We start from the raw sequence: 12,581 nt of genomic DNA, 5'->3' as shown, positions 1-12,581 counted from the left end.
TAAATAACATTGCTGTGCGAATTTTAATTAAATTTTTTTCTGCACTCTCTACATGAGTGATGTGTGTGCGTATGTGTGTGTGTGTGTGTGTGTGTGTGTGTGGCACGCGCACACATATCCGTTGCAAAAATCCAATTTGAAATCAAAAAGCCGCACAGGATTGCATCCCCGCAGCCACCTAATCTGGATGCGTACCGCGTGCTCGCCTTCATCCTCTCGTTGGCCGTCGTCGGCACTTGCAACTCATCAAAATGAGCAGCGGGTACTTAATCTGATTTACTTGCCTTGCCAGTCGGGCAGGGCTGGCAGGGCTGGCAGACAAGGCAGCCAAGGCAGCCAGCTCGACGGCTCCGTTGCGGAGACCAAGTAAACAAGCGTCTTCATAAAAACCGACAGCTCCGCTCCAAATAAGTAGGTAGACAGACACCAGAGCTGTCAGTATGCCCTGGCACTAGGGAAAAAGGACGACTATAGGGCTGGCGCTTCGCTCGCTGGCAAAGGCTTTTCATTGCTGCGCTCTGCGGCGTTGTGTACATCATAAAAGGACGATAAGATAACAGCGACCGACCAAGGCACTTGACTGTTGTGGCCCTATTGCTGCCCCAAAAACGAGCACCTCGATAAAAACACTTTTCAACGGCATTACAGTTTGGCCCAGCTGCTTGCAACACACATAGTACATGGGGGAATTGCTCTGGAGCAGAGCGAGATTTCTACAAATTCCCCTGCATACTTTTGTGCTGAATTTACATTTAGCTCAGCACGAAAGTATGCAACAAAAAATATATTCAGTGCAATGACGATTGCAAATCAACTGGAACTGTTTTCAGCTCAAAAGTAGGCAATACAATTTTAATTTTTGGTCAATTACAAGGTTTCTATTCCTTCTATTAAATGTTAGGGCATTTGCGCTGCTCGAGTGGCCGAACCTGTTGTTGCACTGTTTCACATTATTTATTTGATTTTCGTTCGTTGGCGTTCTTTTCTTGTTGCCAGCGCCCTGGCAGCGTCTTCGATGTGATTTATTTCGGCAGCGCACAATGTACTTTCTTTTCAAATAAATCATAAATTTCAACGCACTGCCACAACAACACGCATTTGCTCTTACTGTTGTTGTTGTTGCTTTTGCTTTTGCTGTCTCTTGTTTTTCTCGTGCCTTGGCTCCTTGCTCTTCTCAGCTTGTGGCCGCCTCCTGGCCAGTCCCCAGCCATGCCCCAACGACGGCAATTGAGTTATCCGAAAAAGGCTATCTAGCCAAAAACAAAATAAATAAAAACAACACTTATTTATTGTATTTTCATGGCGCCTAGACCATGCGGCCTAAGCCGCATACAATTTTGTTGAAAAATGTAAAGCGCTACCCAAACCTCAAGCCCAACTCCAACTCCAACTCCAACGCCTGCCCCCTGAGGCCATTGAGAATTATGAGCTAAACGCGACACGCGTGTCCTGGGAACCCTTAGGCTTGAGCCGGGCAGGACACTGGACACTGGACACTGTACACTCCATCCACTCCAGGCAGGATCCGGGAAGACACATGATTTGTGGTCGGCTATTTGGCCAACAAGGCAGCTGAGATTCGACCCATTTTCGTTGAATTACAGCCTAAGGAATTGTGACAGTGGTCGGGCATAAGAATTGTCTACTAAATGCAACTAAAATGAACTGGATAGCTTGGCTTAATATTTTGGCCCGACAATTTATATTGCCAGAAATTGGTATTTTATTGGCAAAAATGCAGAGGACAGCAGTTATAAGCAGGTTGTCCAAATTGTTGTGTGCCACAATAAATTTGTGTCTCTCTATAAATGGAATATTTTCATATCAATCAATTCAATGTTTCAATAGGCTTTTCGCCATATTTTTATTATATTCTAAACTTGATCTCTATTTATTTGTAAACTAATTTGTCTTTATTAAATTATCACAATTTTTTGCTATACAACTCGTGTCACTAACCAACTACAGCTCGCGATTCTATCATTTGCGATTCGAGTCGTCGATTTGCACTTGAATGGGTACGCGATAGGCGCTCTGCGCCAACATGGAGACCAGTACCATTTCGACCAGTATCAGGATATTGATGATGGCTGCAGAATGAAACAAAAATAGAAACTTAATGGCCGCACAAACAACACACGCCGCTCTCTTGCTGCACTTACTCTGCTTGTAAATTGTGTGATTTATGGGATATTCGCCGCCCAGCTTGAGGGAGTTCAGCTGCTCGTAGAGCACTAGGTACTGCAGCTTGCAGAGCAGCACAATCAATTGCAGGCAGAACATCTTCTTCCTGAGCTGATAGTCGCCGTGGAGCTTGGTGATCATGCGCACCGTGATCTGCAGCGACCAGGCGCCCAGCACAATGGATGCTATGATGAAGGGTATGAAGAAGAGGACCACCTCACGATAGAGCGTGATATCACGATAGTAGAGTATGTTCATGACCAGCATGATGCCGCCCTGCCAGACGGGCATCTGCCAGACCATGTAGCGGGAGATGCACAGCTTCGTCTTCGTCGGCACCACCATGGGCAGGCAGAGGCAGCAGCAGCAGCAGGGCGGCGTATTCAATGCGACCGGTTCGCCGGATGTTTCCTTCAGATAGTTCTGCTCCGACTCGACATAGCGAAAGAGCAGCATACGAAAGACGGGCCCGCCTATCATGAACATGGCGTGCATCACTGTGTGGCAGATGAACCAAGAGTACGGCACCAGTATGGTCACCAGGGCCGCCACCGAGATGACCGGATACAGGCTGACCATCACAATGGAGGGCATCAGCAGCGGCTTGTTGAGATGGCGACGCAGCTGCGACACAGTCGCCAGATATATGGAAATGTTTAGTATGGTCAGCATTGCGGCCACGAAGATGGCCAGCGAGACAAAGGCCGTCATATCTGAAGAGGGCGAATAGAGGAGATAATTATAGTATAAGCGAGTGAATGACTGGAAAATGTGACTAGATCTTGGTGTTGACAAGAATCATCTGAACATAAATAGGCCAGATATTCACAGTGTAAATCGATCAAGGTCACTCAATGTAGTCACATGGAAACTTTGATCTGTGAGCAATTTAAACAACTTTCAACTTTATTGGATTCGAGTTTTTTTCTAGCATTCTATTATTTATGCAGATGAGCCAGCATTGTAAGTTTTACTCACATGTATAATACTCGGAGAGCAAGGGATGGCTGTGCATGCTGATGGTGTGATTCTGTTGCAATTCCAGTTCGAGTTTGAGCTGCTGCTCCTGCTCCTGCTGCCGCAGCCGTTCAAAGTCCTCGCGGGAGCTCATATTTTTATTATTTGATGTGTGCGTGTGTGCGTGTGTGCGTGTGTGTGTGTTTGCGTGTGTGTGCGTGAACTTATGATAAATTCGAACTAGGGCAAGTTTTAAGCTGGCGGCTTTGTTGCTGACTTTTGCTGCTTTTATGTTCACAGGGTGTCTGTGTGTGCGTGTCTGTGTGTGTGTGTGTGGTTTTTTTTTCTCTATTTTCTTTTCGCTTCTTTTCTTTTCTCTACTTTGTTTCACTTCAGCTCGCCGCACTTCACATTTTATCACTGAAACCAAACTGTGCGACTGCTTGTTAACAGATGCGTCTACTCTTCCGGCGTACGAGGCTGGCTTTTGCCGTTTTCTTGGCACTCATAAATGTATCTCAAAGTTTGCGCAATCTGTTAAACACCCGCATCCGCCTCCGTTACTGTCTACCGAATGCCCAATGCCGACTGCTTCCACCGGAGAAAGTGTTGAGTTAACCAGAGACTGCAGTGCCAATTATCTAGAGAAGAGAAGAGAAATATAAATTTCCAAAGGAATTGTTTAATTTTTGCTAGCCAATCCAAAGAGGCACGTACGAGTGTTCGGTTCAGTCTAAACAATTGATAATTAATCTGTTTCCGTTAACTGATGCTAAACAAATGTCTAGACATGTGAGAGAATTAAATGCGGGACCATGAACTTTGGTGCTTTCTTAATGTTTATTTTGTAGAAAATGTTGATTTCAGTGGAACATATTTCACTTTTAACAAATCGCAATACTATATAGTCTTTATAGCAAAATAAAGCACTTTTTCCTGGAATTTTCGCAAGTTTAACTTGTACGTAAATCAACTGTGACTAAATCCTCTTTCAATATTCATTTTCCCTTCGACGTGAGCCAATTGAATTGCTGACATTGACTATGAAAGAGTCAGGCACTTCAATTTGCTTTTATTTCGTGCGGTCATGTGATCATAGATATAATATTCATGAAGCAGAATGGGATGAAAATCATTTGTTATGCTTACATTATAAGAAATTAAAGACAGGTCAATAGCTTGACATCGGCTGAGAGCGGCAGCACGCGATAGACAAGCTGCGATAGATACCTTGCCCGACTAGCAAATGCCCTTTGCTTAAGGTGATTCATATTACAGATTGAACATAAATCAAAAAGTGATTCACAAATCAGCTGAGTGAGTGAGCATAAAATCTAAAATTAAATCCCCTTCGTAATTCAAGAATCTTATCTATTCTGCGTTTGATTACACTCTGTCGAACAAGGTGCTTCAGTTGGCCAACTTCTTCAGTAGTCTAGTCAGTGTGTGATTCGACACTTAATTTGTGAGTGCTGTGAGAAAATTGATAAGCCTCATAATTATCGGAAGTGATTTATGTGTAACGCCCTCAGTCACAAAGTCCAAATGTCAATGACAATTAGCCCATGTGCCTGCTTGAAGATATTTCTCAAAGGAATTCTTGAGAATTCTTTAGGAACATCGATCAATTGAAATCAATTTGATATTGGAAATGTGAGCATTGAGTGAGGCAAGTTTTCGCTATCATCTGCAGTTGGTAATTGGTTAAAGCTCAATCGAGTATCTTTCAACTTTCTTCTCTTTATTCTTGTAAAACCTTTAGCCATACTTAAAATGCAAATCATAAGCGAAGCTGAATTGTTGATGCTATAAGCAGGCACGTGACTAGGTCTAGGGCGACCCACTAAAGAGCATGCAAGACTGAGCAGGCGAAAGAAATGGAAATGCCGATGGAGACTAAAAGAGAGAAAGACAGTGAGAGTGGGAGAGACAGAGAGACAGGGAGAGCAAGAGAGAGTACGCCAACTGGCTGCAGGCACCCCAAAAACTGGTTTCGAAAACATAATCAACCTGCGACCGGGCATACTAAAATACGTTTCGCTCATATATATGTATGCCTCTCTGTATATATATGTGTACCGACATATGTACACAGTTATGTCTGTACATCTACATACATATGGGCATGGCCGGGGCGTGTGTATATTTGCTTGTCTGCCTGGTTATGTAAGCAATTGTTGCTTTTGTCGTCCGTTTGTTAACCAGCAGCACTCGAGTCGCTTGCCATAATTAAAATAGCCAACTGTTGCAGTAGCTTCATGAGCAGTGCAAAAACGCAACAAGAAACACAACGAGAAATACATAAGAAAAACAATATATGTATGTACATATAATAATTTATTTCCACTCAGCCGACGACCTTCAGAGCATCTGCCAGAAACGTGCCAAAAGCTCTGCAAAAAGCAAAATTTCATTGCATGGAAATAAAATCGCCCTTTTTAGTCATACTATATACAACATCTATATATCTGTATAAAAATACATACATATGTATATATGTATATTTCACCAGTTGCTTGGCAAATTGCTCATCAATTTTTCTATAATTAATTTACAACAACTCCATAGCATATTTCATATGCTTTTGTTAAACAATTAGCATAGAACTCGAGCTCGAATTTGAATTTGTTGTTTAGCACATTTTTTAGTGCGTAAACGAAGCCTGTCAAATAAACGTCATAAAAAGTCAATTTTTAACAGCTCGCAAATGGCCAATACACGCAATAAACAACAACAACAACGAATTTAATTAATAAATAAATTTGAGGAATAGCAATCAAAAAGTAAAAATTTGAATACACAGATACAGATGCAGATACAGATACAGAGACAATTTAATTTATATTTATTTATTTATCATATGCTTCAACCATCATCGCCTTATCTATCTATGTTATGCTCACACAGTGTAATTAGTCTTAGTTACTTAAATATGATAGCTCAAAGTTGACAGAGTTGATATTTGCTTGACACATTTCAGAAAATATAATTTATTATCTGTACATAGCAGAGCAGACAGAACAAATAAATAAACCAAGCAAATGAGGCGACATGAAAATCGCAATTAACAGCCAAATGGAAAATGGAGCAAAATGAGTGCAAAAGAGGGAAATAATAATCCTTGTGCAACTTTTGAGCAACAATGGGAGTTGCCAAAGAGCTTGTGAAAATTTGAAGAGATTTTTCATTCAAGTTGCCAAGTTGGCAAAGTTTTGCAATCCGCTTTTGGCCCACTTAACGCTTAAATGAAATAAGTTAACAAACTGTAAAAACTGCGAAAGACTACTTCATTTGTTTTGCTTGCTTAGTGTAACCAATTCCAGCCGAAGTACACCTCTGCTTCAATGAGATAGTTAAATTGTGAAGCGAAGAGCAGCAGATGAAAGAAAAAACCCATGACGAGTCTTCGACTCGCAACTTTGTCCCTGGCCACGGCGCTGTATGTGGCAACAACTTGAGCTCTGCTCGAGGCTTTCAAATGACTCAAATAACAAACACTCTTACGACAAAGACTAATATACGGAAAAATAAAAGAAGGCTGAAAGAGTAAATAAAGCGCTACACGACCTCACACATGGCCAACAACAATGGCAACAACAAATATGCTCAAAGAAATTGTGAGAGAAATAAAATGCAGCAGATGAAAACAAATTATAAATACGCATTCAAGAACAGCATGTGAAATGTTTAGCAATTTTTTGTTTGTTCTTTGTACTTGAGGAAAAGTTATTCGCAGCGGCAATCGAAATCACAAAACATCCCATCGATTCTCTACCTGTCTCTTTCGCACAACGATGTGCTTATAAATTTGGGGATTTTCTTACAGAAAATTCAAGGGAATTGTATTTTATCAATAAGAAAAAGTATATATCATATATGTATAATACTATGCATTAAAATAAATAAGAAAGGGCATGAAGTAGACTAAATACATGTATATACACATATATTCTTAAGAAATTTTGAAAGGAGTATATTGATTTTCTGCAACGGCTTGCTCTTGCTTGCCTGGACTTCTAATTTATTTTATTATTATTATTAAATATTTAATTATTTATAAAGTCAAATGTCAAGATCATATATATATGTAAACTGATTTGCATAGAAAATATAAAATAATAGAACCTTAATTAATTTCGTTGACTTTATACAAATATTAATCTTTTGACATCTCACTCAAAAAAATCTTTACAGATTTACCAAGTATGGCTGCACATATTTTTGTAAAATACGTTTAACTATTTCTAGTCGTTAAAAATTCTTAAAATAATAAGATTTTTCATACATTATGGCATTACAGCTGGAGTTAACTAATTTATTTTAAATGCTAACAAAACATATATAGATTAAATTCTTTTGTACTTTGAGCTAATCTAAACTGTTTCACTTTTTAACTAAATGAAAATATTTTATATACATAGATAAATACATATTTAAATAATTTTAATATTCTTTAATTATAGTAAACCAAACAAAAAATCACTCAAGTTTTATTTATTCAGCTCAACTGAATTCTGTCACGTTTTCACTCTTCAATTCGTAGCTAAATGTGTGATCGCAATTTTATAGAACTCAAAATAATTGCCTTCAATCAATTGCGAATGCACATATATTATATCAACAACATATCTGAGCTAGCGAAAATTCTAATTTTACAAATCTCACCGATTGCATTGAACACTTTTAATACCCAACAATCAATTGGGTCGAGCTATAACCGTTTCTAATTATATAAAATTGCACAGCTCATCAGCTGCATAAATTTCTATATATTAAATGCCCAAATGCACAAATTAAGTTTAACAACTCTATCTCTCTCTCTCTCTCACTCTATCTTTCTCACTCCCTTGGTAGAGTAGCTAGTGGCACATTTCATTGACCTTGGCCATCAAGAGTCGCGTACCACAAAGCTCATGCAGCATAACAATTATTTATTTGCATGCGCTTTGCCATTGACAAAAGCTTGAAGCGTTTTAATTAATTTTCAAATAATATTTGGAATAAAAATTTGCCAATGCGACTTGTTTGTTTTGCAATATTAATTGATTATTATTTTAGTGAAAAATAATTAAATTACTTTTTATTGTATTGTGCGAATGTGCAAATGCTTTGTTGATGAAACTCGCAGATACCCCTTGGACCGGCTCGAGCAACTCGTATTGAAATTTGTTTTGTTTTGAAAATGTTTCTTTTTCGACTATCACTTCCGCTCTCACTCTTACACTTACAAAACGCTGTCTCGCTCTAGCAAGACGATTCGCCGCGCCGTGTGTTGTTCACTCGCGCGCTGGCCACAAACTGAACTCAAACAAAATTTTCGCTCACTCCAATGCCGATCACGAACAAAATATTATGCGCCTAGCCAAAAACAGCAACAGCGGTAGCAACAGCAACAGCAGCAGCAGCAACAACAACATTAATAATAATAATAATAGCACTTACCGCTGACGTTGTTACAGCACTGCGTATTGGTAGCTTGTGAAATTGAAATTGGCGAATTGATGCAGAGTTGAAATGGCATATTGACGAGTTTGTTGCAGAAATCGCTTGATTTTTGTGCTTGAATCACCCTTTAGACCGCGAGTCGAGTCGGGAAATGGGCAAAGGGGCGCGTTAACCTGCCTTGACTCATCAATCTAGTGGCTGCCACGAATTGTGGCAGTATTTCGCAGTTCCATGTTAAATAATTAGCTTTTATTTACATATTATATCAATGGCAATAGATAAGCAAAATTTGGAATAAATTATACGTGACGTAATATACTATATATTTTGTGGCGACAAAAGCTGATATCTGTGATTCATATTATACAATTTCGTTGACCCAGTATTGCTCCACTATAGGCTACCGATACGATCCGCAGATAAGACTGATAATATTTGGATTGTAGCAAAAAACACATATTGACACTCACATTTGATGATGTTCACATATTAAAGATAAATATTTATATTCTGATTAAAGCCTAGAAAATAGGACAGAAGACACAAAAGGTGAGTATGTGATGCTTGCTCGAGATATTTTAATAATTCTCAGATATTATTAGTGTTCTGCTCTCTATTGTTTCTCGTTTGAAAATGTCTATATTCTTTTCTCGCTTTATGGCTTTCAGTTAGTTGTGAAAATGTGGCTACAATACTTCCGGATCGGGATGCTTCCAATGCGTTTCTTTTGAACTAATATTTTCTTCTCATTTCTAGCAGCGCTAAGTGCTTAGGCTGCACGACAAGCCAATTAACAAGTCTACTCCCTATCGGTGTGTTTGACACTTAAGAGCTAAAACCGTTCGCAACGGGCGAATAGATAACCCCAGCGAGCAGCCACCCGGCAGCAATCAAGATCGGAATATTTCACAGATACGGATTGAAATGCCCAATCATCTCGTCATATACTTTGACACAATCCGGCATACCAGTGAATAATTAGCCAAGAGATGTGATTATGGTCATAATTAAACCCTGATTATGGCCAGAGCCCTTAAATTTCGACATAAAAATGCAATTAGCTAAATAAATGCCTACATAATTGTGATCAGCCGCACATCCGCCAACTAATTTAATGGGCCAACACAATGAGCCTTTTTTTCGGCTTGATAAACCCATCGACCGAATGAAGTGGGCTCAAATTAAATGTGAATTATAATCGCCGCCCGAAAGTATGCTTTGAATTATTTCCAACTGCCAACTGCCAACTTTAAACGTTTCTCTGGCACAAGGCCAGGCGCCCCCATAACAAAATGAAATATAAATAAAAATAAGAATCTGCCTCGGCCATGTGGCAATTTAAGTTATAATTTGCAAATAAATCTAATTTTGTGTGTGGCAGAGGGTCAACGACGAGCCGAGGCAGCTGCTGATAAAAAAATTGAGAATACAAACCATTTAAAAGTGAAGCCGAGCAGGAGACGAGATGCCAAGTGAAGGGCCTTCAAATTAAGAGAGAATTCGAATGCCATTTGAGTGTGAAGAATGTGAAGAGAACAAATCTCAAATTGAATATAATTAAATTAAATCATACTGAGGCACGCTTCACATTCATTTCAAAACAGTTTCGTAGCTTAAGCAAATGCAAAACTGAAATGAAAATCTCTTGGCGCTTACACAGAAATTTCTGTTAATACAAATACTTGCAGCTGGCCAAGAAAAATATTACTAAATTGTTTTCCCACTCACAAGTTCACTGCTTTGTTGGCCGCCTCCTCCGGCAGCAGCCGCACAGCCGCCACCACAGCCACCACCACAGCCACAGCCAGTGCCACATTGCCATCTTCGCTTTTAACTTACATATTTCTCTTGTTTTCGTCTGACAGCAATGATTGCTTTGGCAAACTGCCACCAATCTGCAGCTTCCTCTCAACGGGTCTTAGCTGCCGCCCCCTGCCCGCTGTACACATAGCCAGTGGCTAGACGGCTACAGCAGCGCGCATCGTGGATTTCAGGGCTCAAGGCGCAGCCTTTGAAGCTGGCGTCGTTTTCTACGTCGCCGCCATCAACGCCTCGCAAAAGTAAAAGCAAAGCAAAGCGGAGCAGAGCTGAGCCCCATGTCACATATTATATTATTTTTTTCATTTCTTGGCAAGTGGGGAGCAATGCAATGCTTTTTAAATACCAAAATGAACATGTCAGAGTAAACACGATGAGCGTGAGGAAGCCAGGGATACCCTGTACTCGGCGTGATGTGGGAATAAAGATTTAAGTGATATGTTTTAATTAAGATAAATAATTATATTGAGGAAATATATATACTGTTCCTTCGTATAAACATCATACCCGCTTTTAGCCATTTCTTCAGCTTACAGGGTATACAAAGAAACTGAGAGCATTTACTACAAAGAGCAGCCAGTGGCCGGAGCCATCATTGCCTTAGGACGACCGCTGGTGGTTTCTGCTTCTTGTGTTCCCGCTACTCCTGCTGCTCCTGCTGTTGCTCCTGCCAAACCATCAACACTTTTGTCGTCATCTTCACTTCAACTTTATCCTTTCGCGTGCCCTTCTTTGTTTCTTCATCTTTTTTTTGCTGCGGCTGTTGTTTGCTGTTTAACGAAGCAAATCAACAAATTGTAATGATGCCGAGCGGCGAAGATTGTTCTGCGACGCTTGCACTTTTCGCCATCGGCTCCCTCACCCCAAACACTTGGCCGTACACAAGCGAAACTGAATCTGAATGTGAACCCGAGCCCGCAGTCCTTTTTGCATGGCTCGCTCCACTTGGGACGCAGTGTAGCGTAAAATGAATTGAGACATTCATTTCGAAACCCAAAAAAAAAAAGAGAAAACACACACACACACACACACAAAAAGCCAGAAAAAAACAACAAAAAACAGAAAACAAAAAACCGCAGGCTGAGAACCCTTGCAAACTTTTCCAGCAACTAGCACTAGCACTACGGTCATTACCACACACACACACTCACATACACACACAGGCACACATCTACACCTACACTTTCACACATACGCACAAAGCTGTGAATGCAAAAGTGGCAAAGTTTCACAGCACTCAGCAAATGCCCGAGGGCAGCTGCTGTGCGTTCAGGTGTGAAGTTTTTGGTCGGCGCACAAAAGTATGCTACAAATAATTAAATCATGCAAAGGTTAGCGCAACTTTTTGAGCACGACATGCCAGTTGAACGGCTGCGACGCGACCGGGCAGTGCCAGCCGCTGAGCAGCTGAACAGGTGAGCAGGTGGGCAGGTGAGCGAGCGGGCCATACATTGCGTAGACAAGTTCAATGCCGCCTTTGAGGCCTTGTCAGCCTGTCAGATAGTTGGCGATTGTCTAATCGATATTTATATTTGCTTTTCAGCAAAGGGTTCCAGCATTTGCATATGGCAAATACACAATGAACGAAAACACGGGCGCGGAGAGGCGTGGTCCGCGCGCGGGTCCCCCAAGTGCCCAGCAGCCATATTGGCCTGCCTTTTTTACAAGTGCTCTCTCTGGCATTTCCGTTTCCGCTTCCCTTTCTGACAGAAATAAAGAATCAAATGTTGACTTTTGTACAGGCATTTCAATGCACTTCCTGCAAAGAAAAAAGAACTGTTCAATGCTGGGCTAACAATCTAGGTATTACAGGAAGAGACTTGGCATTACATAACACCCATTATTATTATTTAAAAAACACTCACGGAAGCCAGTGCAAGTATGTAGTAAGTGCCTAGTGCAGGTGCAACCATAAGTCCTAATTTAATATGCCCCATAAAAGGAACTTATCGAAACTGCACTGGCAGCCTGGAGCCACACGAGCACTCCAAGATAGATTGCAGTTTATTTGCTTGGCTGACGGTGGCCCATAAATTATGAGAAGCAAATGATTTGCATGCAGTTTTTCTTGCATTCGCCTTCGTCCGCTGGCCGCTGGCCGCTGGCCACCTATGCAGAGAAAAAAGGATACGCCGGGCTAGTCTAGTGAGGAATGAAGCCATAAATAAACCATGCGT

The 12,581-nt window shown here is 40.7% G+C and overlaps 1 protein-coding gene across 5 annotated transcripts; it reads right to left on the bottom strand.

Moving 5' to 3' along the window:
• Positions 1-1,845: 1,845 nt before the first annotated feature.
• Positions 1,846-8,488, bottom strand: LOC115564204 (organic solute transporter alpha-like protein). Of its 5 annotated transcripts, none has more exons than XM_089259548.1 (4): positions 8,370-8,488; positions 3,163-3,782; positions 2,163-2,897; positions 1,846-2,090 (listed from the first exon to the last, which is right to left on the bottom strand). In XM_089259548.1, the coding sequence occupies exons 2-4, from the start codon at positions 3,293-3,295 to the stop codon at positions 1,981-1,983; spliced, it is 978 nt and encodes a 325-aa protein (XP_089115674.1). In that variant the 5' UTR covers positions 3,296-3,782; positions 8,370-8,488; the 3' UTR covers positions 1,846-1,980. The 5 variants fall into 5 exon arrangements, with proteins under 5 accessions (XP_089115674.1, XP_089115675.1, XP_089115678.1 ...); XM_089259549.1 differs by having other exon boundaries at positions 8,274-8,416; XM_089259552.1 differs by lacking the exon at positions 8,370-8,488 and adding an exon at positions 8,219-8,236.
• Between the last annotated feature and the right edge of the window lie 4,093 nt (positions 8,489-12,581).

Source organism: Drosophila navojoa, chromosome 4, assembly GCF_054131105.1.
Source record: "Drosophila navojoa isolate 15081-1374.11 chromosome 4, UAZ_NAV_1.0, whole genome shotgun sequence".
Classification (NCBI taxonomy): domain Eukaryota; kingdom Metazoa; phylum Arthropoda; class Insecta; order Diptera; family Drosophilidae; genus Drosophila; species Drosophila navojoa.
The sequence above is the reverse complement of the archived record's forward strand: the minus strand, read 5'-3'. Positions and strand labels throughout refer to the sequence as shown.

Excerpts from the sequence above, each read along its gene's own strand:
- LOC115564204 (XM_089259548.1), bottom strand. The coding sequence starts at position 3,295 with ATGAGCTCCCGCGAGGACTTTGAACGGCTGCGGCAGCAGGAGCAGGAG. Across the intron at positions 2,898-3,162 it reads GCTCTCCGAGTATTATACAT|ATATGACGGCCTTTGTCTCG; the intron begins GTGAGTAAAACT and ends CGCCCTCTTCAG. Across the intron at positions 2,091-2,162 it reads TCACACAATTTACAAGCAGA|CCATCATCAATATCCTGATA; the intron begins GTAAGTGCAGCA and ends TTCATTCTGCAG.